Below are 12,140 nucleotides of genomic sequence, written 5' to 3'. Positions count from 1 at the left end.
ATTTGGCCGAAGGACTTAAATTACTTAAGAAAAAGGAAAAAAATATTCTAAATGATGAGTAAGTATCATAACGGGTACTAAAATAATGCCATACACCTACTTCATTATTCAGTTACTTATTTATTATCTTTATTCTTAAGAGTAATGATGTAAAAGTGCTTTTTTCCAAATGTTAATTTAGTTCTCTGCAGATGGTAGCCATCTGTTAAATGACAAGTCATTTACAGTATTTGATTAGCACTTCATATAGCTTGGATGGACTTATTGTTACAATATGTAAGTATAGTTATGGAGGTGAAACTTGTTAGCTTTGTTCTTTTCCTGTTGCTGTTACCAAAAAAATGGAAAATTTCAAACCTATCTATTTTTGCCTATCGTCTCCTATATTTGTACATGTTATTTCAAGTTAAAGCCTGACATACGTAAGCCAGCTCACAAGATATTCTTGAGAGAATGAGAGTGCTAGGAACTATTGTTAAATTCCAACACCACTTGTAGCAATTATGAGCGTCCTCATTGTACAGTGTCACCATGTGGATGGACTCTTATGGATGCTTAAGGAAAGCACTGGAAGCTTGAATGAATCTAAGAATCATGGCTTATCAAGTAGAAAACTCCCTCAGGGCTGCAATACTGCTTTGTATACTGATAGCAGCTTACACTGCGGGTCTTTTTTTAAACTAGAAAAAATTTAATATTGCAAATACACCTTAATATTACCATCATAAAGTGATCTTCTTGCCTGAACTGCACACTTCTTTATTTTAATATTTTGATCAATGACAACTAACCCCCATCTGTCCATAAACTAAGCAAGTTCTGATTCATTTCATATTATGTTTTCTTCTAAAGTTTCCTCAAGTTATGCTGCTAAACTTTAATTTGCTGGCCCTGTTTTCATTGTTGTAAAATTACTTTTATTTGTGTGTTTTTAATAAAATTCATTAGGTATCTTGATTTGTGTTTTTTATTTTCAACAGCTAAAAAGTTTGATAATGGCCCCACTACCGAATGCTGAATTAGTTCAGAACTCTTTGCAGTTGTATCGTTACCTGCTTCGATGCTGTAAGCAGCTTCCTGAAGAGAATATTCGTCAGCATTACAGACATGCAGTCAGGCAGGTGAGAAACAGATTTCTTTTCTGTTGGTGGAATTCAGTGTTGTGGGGTGTTTTTTGGTTTTGTTTTTCTCCTACAGGTTGGACCAACTTTTTATAACTCCTGGCACTTAAAAAGTTATTCTTCTGCAAGCATGAAACATTAGTGAATTTGAAGGATTACACTGGGAGCATGTGAAGGAGCATTTCTTTTTGTTTGCTTTGAATCTGAAACCTTCTATTTTCCTTGGCTTTCATCTCTAATTCTTGTGTTAGTCAAGTGAACAATCGTTCCTTACTCACCTAAACACATCTTTTGTGGTAAAACTTACTGGTTCCTTATCAGTCATTTTTTTTAAATTTATATATCCTGCTCCCAATCCCCTCCCTGGCAGGGTAAATCTCATCTAATTGTTCATATGGAAGTAGTTTCATGCCTTTGATTGTATCTGTTGTCCTGTGTCTTTCTGGTTTTAACGTACCAGACAATTTCAGTTGTTGTTCTGAGTTGAAGTTCTCTGGGGTTTTTTTGCTGATGATGTACGAAAGGAGTAAAATACTTCATATGACATTACATTTAACAAGACTTGTTATGGAAATAGCACAGCCAGGTGCTACAATGTATATTTTTACCTTTTCAGAGCAACAGTTTGTTTGCATCAAATATTTTCTTTGAGATTTAAAAGCGATCCTTATTTTGACAACTGTTGCGTTAAGTTGGCTGGTCAGTGTAACACTTTGAATGTTGCAGAGTTTCAAAGTTCATGCCGATGAAGACAATCCTGAGCGAATCCAGCAGATTATTAAGAGAGCCATTGAAGATGCTGACTGGGTCATGAATAAAGTAAGTGCATCAGATTGTCTAAGTTTTGTGCTCTCTCAGTTCAGATCAAAGAAGAAAACATTGCAAAGCAAGTTAGGAACAGCAAACTGTTTCATTGTCCTGGACATTGAAGTGTCTGGGTGAAAGGAAATGCCTAGCCATGAGGGATTTATGATTGTGATAGTTCTTGTTTAAAAATTCTTCTTTGTTGATATAAACTTAAGTGTATTTTTTATAACCAGTGATGCTTTAAGTTGATCTTTGTGTAAGTCTTTGTTTCTGTGAAGAATTATATTAAATTTCAGCAGTGGTGGCTAGTATAACTCTATAATAGAGAAAAAACTACAATATTTTACAAGCCACAGTTTGTTGGTACACATCAGCTGCTTTCCTAACAGGAATCTATCCTCTCTTAGTCAGTTTACATAAACTCCCAGAACGAATTTTTTTTTTCCCCTCAGATCTTGCCTGTGGCTGCACAAATCAGGGTTAGACAACATAGTGGCAAAATTGTGGTAATTGGTTTACTTGTGCCCTAGTTATCAACCAGCAGGTATGCCTCTTCACTATCACAGCACTGAAAGATACCACTCAAACTGGTTTCTTAAATAAAAGAATAAAGATTGTTTACCATTAGGCAGCTGAGAGTCACCTGGGCTTCCTTGGATTTAAATCTGGTTGGGGAGCATGATATGTTAACATGGATTTCTCAGAGTATAGTGAAACAAGTCAAAAGTTCAGATTGCTCTAAATATCTGTGATTTAATTTACTAAATGACTGTTAAGTCCTCTCTGCCAGCCCATGAAATCCAAATGAGAATTGTTACAGGAGCAAGCACAGATTAGTCATAGATTATAAAATTATAGCAGTAGCCAAATCCGAGCAGTTACAGCCTAGTAAATAACTGTCTGTGCCTGAATCTGATTTTATTCTCCCTACAATTATGAAAACCCTCATTCTGATTCTGCTACAGAGATTGTAGTCTGCTTCATTGGAAAACTGTAATTGAACTATGCGAGAGGAGGATTAGATTCACAGTGCCTGCCAAGAAGCATTATTTCATACTGTAGAGGAAAAGCCTATCAAATTGCAATCTAACTTAAAGGAAACTGAGATAATTTTATGTAGATCATGAAGAGGGTTGTAAATCCTTGTCAGTGTGAACTGTTACTTTTAGTTATGTACTCCTTCCCATAAATAATTTTCTTTCTTTTTTCTTTTTTTAGTATAAGAAACAGAAGTAGAAGAGGAATGATGAAGGCAAGAATGTCATTGGTAAACATCCTTAGAGGACTTGCAGTCAAGCCCAGTACTATGTTACAGTTATTGCCTCAAGTTTTCTCTTAGATAATACAAATACAATAATTTATATCTCATTGGGATGTCATGAAGCTAAATTAATATTTCTGAAGCTATTTGAGTCTGTAGATTAAAAGGCACAGTCTAGGTTCAAAGTATTAGCTTGAATAACCACAAACTTTAGCTTAAAGCCCAAACTTGTCTAAGATTTGAGTAACACAGAGAGCTTCTCAGGAAAACTTACAGAGAATAAAAATGTAATGGAGTACAGGTCATTAACAAATAATTAATGCTCTGTCTGTCGTTCATATCTGATGAATTACAGCATCTTATCTGAAAGAACTTAACTAGTATCTGAGCATAAAGGTCTATACTGGGAGCCTGCAAACCTGAGAAATGCTCATTGAGGATCAGAGCAAATTTTTCTTTAGTTGACTGTGGACTAGATTATACTGTTAGGCCTCGATCCACCGTAGCATAGCAGTGTTTGATGCACTTATTGCCTAGGTTATTTGGTGGCAAGGTGGTTCTGATCAATAACAGTGGATTTAAGGTTGTGTAACGTTCTGAAGTAGGGTAGTCTGTTATGTCAGATCACCCTCTGTCAGGACCATAGGTATGTTTTCAGAGTGAAGCAGAGGTATGACCGGAGCACAGGTCTGGTTTTCATCTAGTAGCAGACACAAAAGCATAGGCTACTGAGTGGAGAACTTACATACCCACAAAAACTTTAAGCCCATCTGAAACTTGAACGACAGTATTTTCCACTTGTCTGTCCATGCTACAGGTATATCTTCATTCTACTCTGTAGGCTTGCACTTGAACTAATGGTTGTCTTTTCTTATTTAAAGATAAGTGCCTGTCACCCTAATCTCTAAGCTCTCATGAAAACGGACACCATTCAGACAGGTGTTGTGTGCTGAATGGTACAATCACTGAAATGTGCAATGTTGTACAGATATAAAGGCCTTCACAACTTTTTCCAACATATAATAAATGTCCTTTAAAAATGGGAGTCCATGTCCTTTTTAAAAAGACTGTCTTTTCACTGCCCTAATAGATTTTCATCAGGGAAAGCTCAATAGAAATACTAGCTGTCTTAAATAAAATTGATTTCAGGGTAAAAGAGTTTCCTGTTGAAACAAGACCCTTGCTTTCAGCTGTACTTGGAACTTTTTGCCTCCAGGTGGCAGTGCATGCTGCGATGCCCATCCAAGTCCTGAGTTTTTGGGGTTGGGTTTGTTTTTACTGTTTCCAAATCGTTGAGCTTCCTCACCTGCCAAAACAGAACTCAAGTGCTGAGGCAGATTTCTTTTAGGCTACAGACTTATTTTTTTCATTCAGCCAGGAAAGAAACAAAGAAAATCCTAGCTCAAACTAGTCAAAGAATTTGACAAATGCTATAAAATAAAAGGGGGCCATAAGTTAACGCTTATACCACTAAAGTCTTGTACCAAAAAACGTCCTTTGTCTCTGCTAACCCTAAACCCTCCTCTTCAGGAATTCCTGCCCTCTGTTATTCTTTCCTCTGCCATCACCACTATTGTTCCTCTCTCTAGTCCTGCATCTTTCACATCACCTTATACACCCTCAACTTTTGTTCTTGTTCTACATATTCCTTAATTCTGTTCCCTCTCATCTTATCTCTCTACCCCACTTCTTTCTCTCCCTCAAATCCTTTTCTGACAGGTGCATCACAAGATACTCAGATATTATGGTGGGGCCATCCTTCTGCTTAATTTCAGATAATAAAGCATGAAGATAATAGTTTCTCAACAAAGTAGGTTTAAGTTTTTCTTTTTCATGTGAGGAAAACCACCTGTCTTTCTACTTGAATACTTTTTTTGAAAGTGCAACTGTTCTGATTTAAACTTTCAAAATAATTTGATGCAAGGTAGAACATAGAAAACTTCAGCCCTGGCAGTGGACAAGGAACATCCAGTATGAAACTAAACACTGTAATAAAAAAGCTCAAGTAGATTTGATAGAAGATATCCGAATGTGCTACTTTTAATCAAGAACAGCAAACAGATGACCCATGCTGTACTCCAGTTCTTCTGTATATATTTGGTCTGTAGTATGGACATGCACTGAGCTTTGTATCTGTGCAATAGTGAAAACAATAAGATTCAGTAGGATTAACAGTGTGTGGAAACATACTAATTTCCTGAACTTTAAGTGTAGTGTGCTCAACAACCCTCCATTGCTTTAATTGTCTTGCTTGATGTAGTGTGAGACCTAATATTTTGTTCAATTACTAAATAGGATAATTGCATGTGTCTAAATCATTCTTATATGCCTGTTATTTAATTTATGGATAGTTCAAGAGAGAAAGCACCAAGGAGCTGGAAGGTGCAACCATGGCATGTCTGCAGCTCCAAATGTCTGAGGTGCCAGCTGAGATATGGGAACATCAGACCAAAGGTATGATAGATGTAACTGATATGGTAGGACCAGGATCTGTGAATTTTGGTCTTTGGAAAGTGGTAGAGCATGCAGTTCTTAGTAGGGTGCAGAGGGGGAATTATGGTTGCTGAGGCAGGAAACACCATGACTAAATATTTTGACAGTAGTGATTCAGTTGTAGGGCATGATGAGATGTCAGAGTAATTTTTTTTTTTATACAAACATAATCTGGTTTTCAAAATGACAAACCTTTTAATAGAATGGAAATATAATGTGAAGATAACTTTATTTACTTTGTTAGGGAACAAAAATTTTCTTGGTGGTGGGGAGACACAATGCAAACAACTATTTACTTCCTTGTAATAGTGAAAGTAACCCCAATGTCTAAGATGGGCATATTTCTTTAATGACTGGGCTGAAGAGTCATTCAGCTGCATAGCAGAGGCTTTTGTTTTCAAGACATTATACAAATTCTGTTCTTCAGCAATAATTTGAGAGCAAAGATGTTATATTAGCCCAGATGTAGATGAGAACCTGAACTCTGAAAAGGGATTTAGGCAGAGCTTCAATACTTTCGAACAAAATTATTATCCAGGAAACTTTACTCAGAAGTCATTTAATCCTGGAGTTGCCCTAATTTACCACTCGCTAACCTGTTTGACCTGAGAGTTTATACAGTAAGTTGAGTTATCTTCTTTAGCATCCAGGATCACCTTGGAGCAACTCTCTGCCACCCAGCCTTGCTGAGGCTGAAGAACTGTTCCACCAATGTCTTCATTTGGTGTTAATGTCACTGTGCTAATGATTAGCTGCCAGTGGCTCTAACAGGGCCCGCTGTTGGAAAGATTTACACAGTTGCTGGCATAACTATTCCTGCTGCTCATGGGAACACTTCATTGGTCAGTCTCCTCCGTGATTCTCTGATGGCAGTTGCAAAGAAAATATCAACACCAAATACATCGGTGCATCTGTGTTTCCATCTTCAGTCATGCAGAATCTCTAAAAATAAAGATGCTGGGTGCAAATGAAATAATAGGGGATAAGAGACTGTTGTATACTGTAATTACTATTGCAGACTTTAAAAGAATAAAGCTTACAGTGTCATTAAACTGCTGACGCAACAAAGGATAATGTCAGTAACAAGGGACAAGCCTAGTCTACTGAGAGGGTTTAGTTCCTTTTTACTGGAATGAGGAACCCATTTCTGTGCTTGTATATCATGCCAGTTCTGGTAAGTAATGGACTGTTGACAGGTGTATGCAATAATTGAATGAATGAGGGCCCATCAGAAGGTCATATCAAAGCCCCAGTTTTTGTTGGCCCCACTGATAAGTACTCCTATAATAAGAACTCGGTTACCAGCATCACTTTTGGTGTGGAATAGTATACCTGCCCATTCATTAGCCTGAGGGTTTTCATTGTGTTTACATATGTGTAATACCTAGATTCTGGAAACAACAGTTTTGCAGCTGGTTACTGTAAGACCTTGGGTCAATAACTTCTCCTAAGTACTCCTCTACAATTAGAGGAGTTGAGTGGAATTAACTGTTTAAAGGTTGCATACAGCTGGAAGTGAGATGTCTAGAAAGACTGGAACAATGGCAATTTACTGGTGGGTTAGTTGATGTGGGTTTTTTAGTGTATAGGTTCTTGCTCTTAAGCCCACAGAAAAATGTTAAAGGGCCTACTTTTGGTATTACCAGCCTTGGAGCCTCATGTAGAAGCTTTCCATGTAGTGAAAGTCTTTCCTATTTTTTTTAATTTGTTGATATCAGGTTTTGGTATGGAAAAGACTGTAAATTTGTGGTTTATCTAAAATACAGGATAGTATTCTGCACTTCACATGGTTAAAGAGATGTATCTATTTCTGATCACATTCTTATGTCAGAGGTGTTACTGATTTCAGTTCACTCTTGCCACTGAAAGTCATTTGAGCCCTGTGGGTGCTGAATAGAATACTTCTATCCCAAGCCAGGCTTTGCTTGGCACCATTTGTTAATAATCAAATATTCTTTAAATAATTTTTTTAGATTTAGCACTTTGTAAACTTTTTCACTTGGTTCATTATGTCACAGGCATTGCTTTTTCTTTAGAGACACATGAGCTTAGAAATTTGATGCCAAGCAAAAACAATTCTTCGATGGTGTTTGGCTCATTTTCTGATGTCATAAGGAAGTGATCTTCCTTGTGACAGGCTTCATGCTTGCAAGCTCTTGTCCTGCTGGGGGACTTCAACCACCCCAACATCTGCTGGAAAAGTAGCACGGCAAGCTGTAGGCAATCCAGCAGACTCCTGGAGTGCATTGAGGATAACTTATTAACCCAGGTAATAGACACCCCTACCCAAGGGGATGCAATACTGGACCTGATGGTCACCAATGCAGGTGAGCTCATCAGTGACGTCAAGATTGGAGGCAGCCTAGGCTGCAGTGATCACGCATTGGTGAAGTTCACAGTCCTGAGGGATATGGGACAGGTGAGGAGTATAGTCAGGACCCTAAATTTTAGGAAAGCAAACTTCCAGCTCTTCAAGGAGTTAGGCAGTAGGACCTCTGGGAAACAGTCCTCAGGGACAGGGGAGCAGAACAGAGCTGGCAGATCTTTAAGGATGCTTTCCATAAAGCGTAAGAGCTCTCAGTCCCCAGATGTAGGAAACTGGGCAAGGAAGGGAAGAGACCAGCTTGGCTGAGCTGGGACATGCTGGTCAAACTAAAGAGCAAGAGGGAACTGCATGGGCAGTGGAAGCAGGGATGGGTAACCTGGGAGGAGTATAGGGATGCTGCCTGCTTGTGTAGGGATGGGGTCAGGAAGACCAAGGCATAGCTGGAGCTGAACTTTGCAAGGGATGCAAAGAATAACAAGAGCTTCTACAGGTATGTCAGCCAGAAAAGGCAAGTTAAAGAAAGCTTACCTCCACAGATGAACAAGAACGGTGACCTAATATCAACAGACAAGGAGAAGGCTGAGGTACTCAATAACTTTTTTGCTTCAGTCTTCTCTGGCAACTGCTCTCCTCACCCCTCCTGAGTCAATGGACAACATACTGGGGACCAGGGGGTAAAGCCCCTCCCACTGTAAGGGAAGATCAGGTTCGTGACCACCTGAGGAACCTGAACATATATAAGTCTATGGGACCTGATGAGATGCATCCCAGAGTCCTGAGGGAATTGGCTGATGTAGCTGCCAAGCCACTTTCCATAATATTTGAAAAGTCATGGCAGTCAGGTGAAGTCCCTGGTGACTGGAAGAAGGGAAACATTGCACCCGTTTTTAAAAAGGGTAGAAAGGAGGACCCTGGGAACTACCAACCTGTCAGCCTCACCTCTGTGCCTGGGAAGATCATGGAACAGATCCTCCTAGAATCTATGTTAAAACGCATGGAGGACAGGGAGGTGATTCGAGACAGCCAACGCGGCTTTACCAAGGGCAAGTCCTGCCTGACCAACCTAGTGGCTTTCTATGATGGAGTTACCACATCAGTGGAGAAGGGAAAAGCAATGGATGTCACCTATCTGGACTTCTGTAAAGCCTTTGACACAGTTCCCCCACAACATCCTTCTCTAAAGTGGAGAGATATGGATTTGATGGACTGTTCAGTGGATAAGAAATTGGTTGGATGGTCACATGCAGAGGGTAGTGGTCAGCGGCTCAACGTCCAGATGGAGATTGGTGACAAGTGGTGTCCCTCAGGGGTTTGTGCTGGGACCAGTGCTCTTCAATATTTTCAATGACGTTGACAGTGAGATCGAGTGCACCCTCAGCAAGTTTGTAGATGACACCAAGCTGAGTACGGTTGGCATGCCAAAAGGATGGGATGCCATCCAGAGGGACCTGGACAAGCTGGAGAAATGGGCCTCTGTGAACCTCCTGAGGTTCAACAAGGCCAAGTGCAGGGTCCTACGCTGGGGTTGGGGCAATCCTCGGTTTCAATACAGGCTGGAGGATGATGTGATCTAGAGCAGCCCTGTGGAAAAAGGACTTGGGGGCACTGATGGATGAAAAGCTGGACATGAGCTGACAGTGTGCGCTCACAGCCCAGAAGGCCAACCGTATCCTGGGCCACATCAAAAGAAGCGTGGCCAGTAGGTTGAGGGAGGTGATCCTGCCCCTCTACTCTGCTCTGGTGAGACCCCACCTGCAGTACTGCGTCCAGCTCTGGCGTCCTCAGCGCAAAAAGGACATGGAGCTGTTGGAGAGGGTCCAGAGGAGAGCCACGAAAATGATGCAAGGGCTGGAGCACCTCTCCTATGAGGACAGGCTGAGAGAGTTGGGGTTGTTCAGCCTGGAGAAGAGAAGGCTGCAGGGAGACCTTATAGCAGCCTGCCAGTACTTAAAGGGGGCCTATAGGAAAGACGGGGACAGACTTTTTAGCAAAGCCTGTTGTGACAGGACAAGGAGCAATGGTTTTAAACGAAGGGAGGGCAGATTTAGACTGGATTTCAGAAAGAAATTTTTTACAATGAGGGTGGTGAGGCACTGGCCCAGGTTGCCCAGAGAGGTGGTGGAGGCCCCATCCCTGGCAACATTCAAGGTCAGGTTGGACGGGGCTCTGAGCAACCTGATCTGGTTAAAGCTGTCCCTGCTCTTGCAGGGGGCTTGGACTAGATGACCTGTAAAGGTCCCTTCTGATCCAAAGCATTCTATGATCCTATGATCTTTGCTGCAATACTATAAAGAACAAGTACACACACTGTTTCTGAGAGAAACAAATAATAGTCACTGTGATCTTTTCTTAAGGGAAACAGCTTCTTATTTGTGAATAGCTTTTAACATGGCATTACAAATTGTGCCTTCATATAAAGCTCTGACAAGATGCAAACCAAACAGGCAGCACAGTGGCTGTGAGTCTTAAGATGTTCAATGTCATAATATTCATTCATTATGAGAGTCCTTGACCTTAAAGTGTAAGAACGAATCTTTGGAGCTTTATGCTCCACAATGTAGTGTCCGTCAGCATCATCCAAAATAGCATATGTTTATTTGAAATGTGTGAGTAGTCTCTTTGCAAGAACTGTGTTCTAAAGCAAGTCAGTAACACATGAAAATGGCTTGATGCTGTACTGCGCTGCCCATTTGGTCAGTTGCTTTATACTGCAGCCTTTCCTACTGTTCAGAGGCAGTGTATTTCTTGAGCACGAGCCAGCTGGCACATCTTTCAACTCTTGTATTATTTGATTAATTTATCTTGTACTTCTGTCAAGCCAGGTTTTATGAAATAGTGTTAACTGAAGTATAAAGTAGTCGTCAAGTACTCCTTTCAGCTTGTGATTAATCAGGGCAGACACACTGACTTTTAAAAAAAACCCTGTTCTTTGAAGAATATTTTCTGTTTTCCTCATAATTGTGTTTGATATTTAAAATAGTTTTTAAAAGTTTAGAAGCAGATGGAGGTATCTGTCACTTGCAGCTAAGAGCTTAATGATGTTTGTATTTGTCATTGGTCAGAGAGGTCCCTGACATTGCACACTTAAGCCAGTAGATTATGAAGAGGACAGTCCTGGAACTGCTATTTATTGTCCCTACCTATGAACTGAGAGGCCTAAGAAGTTAATGCCCCTATTCTGTAACTATCAACCTGGGTGCCTTGTCCCCCAGAACACTCTGCCTTCATATTCTGCATTAAGCTGTTTTGAAAATTATGAACTTGATTTTTTTTAATCAGTAACTTCTGAGACAGCTTTGGGTGTTTCACTGTCTCATAAAATATTGTCTTTCAGCTGCTGCCCCACAACATTAGATTGAACTGCCTCATTACCTGTGTGCTTCCTTCTGCCTGGGGTTCAGCTTCATCTGTTTAAAAACTAGTGCACTTTATATCCTTTTATTATTACAGCTTATTTTTTGCACCGTCTTTGGTATCCTTCTTGAAAGAAGTTTAAAAATTATGGTGTTTTGATTAATATTTTGTGCTGTTCTACAGAATGGATTTTAAAAGAAAATTGACAATAAATTCTTGCAACCGATTAGGTTGACTCATGTTCTGCATTAGGTAACATCACACAGGATCTGGGATTTTTCTCAGTCTTACTTTCATTTTCTCAGTAGTTATTTCACCCACAAAGTCAGCTGTATCTCAGATGGTATGAAACAGGGAACAAGGAAAACAGTGTGTTTCAAAACAAATGTCCAACAGAAGTTAGTAGTCTGGAAAATATTACATCATGATGACGGACACAGGCAAAGGCTGTATTTGGTAGAGACACCTCCCTGATACTCATCAATCTGAGGACTGATTTTTCATGCCTAAAAATAGAGTCTTTAGTTTTCCACAGTTGTGCAACTTTCTCTTTCAAGCAGCAAGGGCTGCTTTCTCTTTTATTTTCTGTTTTTTCCTCCTCTTTTTAGAGGTCACAAAATGGTGTGTTCAACAGCAGTTTACAGAATGCAGACATCTGTTGAGCCTAGGAGACTTCTCTACCTGCTCTGTAGAGTTTGTCCTCTCTTAGCTTGGAAGTATCTCACAGAGTAGGTTGCAGCTTTATGGCCAAGATTTTAAAAAGTAATTATCGGATTAC

The 12,140-nt window shown here is 39.9% G+C and overlaps 2 protein-coding genes across 15 annotated transcripts in view; both read left to right on the top strand.

Annotated features, from left to right (window-relative positions):
* LYRM9 (LYR motif containing 9) overlaps positions 1-5,628 on the top strand; it is a 44,971-nt gene extending 39,343 nt beyond the window's left edge. For 11 of the 13 annotated variants that reach the window (XM_072881979.1, XM_072881971.1, XM_072881973.1 and 8 more), the window contains 3 exons: positions 981-1,121; positions 1,848-1,940; positions 2,381-2,488. In XM_072881979.1, the coding sequence (XP_072738080.1) occupies positions 996-1,121; positions 1,848-1,940; positions 2,381-2,458 (297 nt within the window). In that variant the 5' untranslated portion in view covers positions 981-995 and the 3' untranslated portion in view covers positions 2,459-2,488. Of the gene's footprint in view, positions 1-980; positions 1,122-1,847; positions 1,941-2,380; positions 2,489-3,146; positions 4,235-5,540 lie in introns of those variants that run through there. The other 2 variants (XM_072881968.1, XM_072881967.1) reach the window with 2 other exon arrangements.
* NOS2 (nitric oxide synthase 2) overlaps positions 5,552-12,140 on the top strand; it is a 41,403-nt gene continuing 34,814 nt past the window's right edge. The window contains exon 1 of one of the 2 annotated variants that reach the window (XM_072881962.1): positions 5,552-5,643. The gene's annotated coding sequence lies outside the window, so the exon portion shown is untranslated. The remainder of the gene's footprint in view (positions 5,644-12,140) is intronic. The other variant, XM_072881965.1, reaches the window with a different exon arrangement.

The sequence above is a fragment of the Ciconia boyciana genome, chromosome 17, assembly GCF_034638445.1.
Source record: "Ciconia boyciana chromosome 17, ASM3463844v1, whole genome shotgun sequence".
NCBI lineage: Eukaryota > Metazoa > Chordata > Aves > Ciconiiformes > Ciconiidae > Ciconia > Ciconia boyciana.
This window is presented reverse-complemented; position numbering and strand designations above follow the sequence as displayed.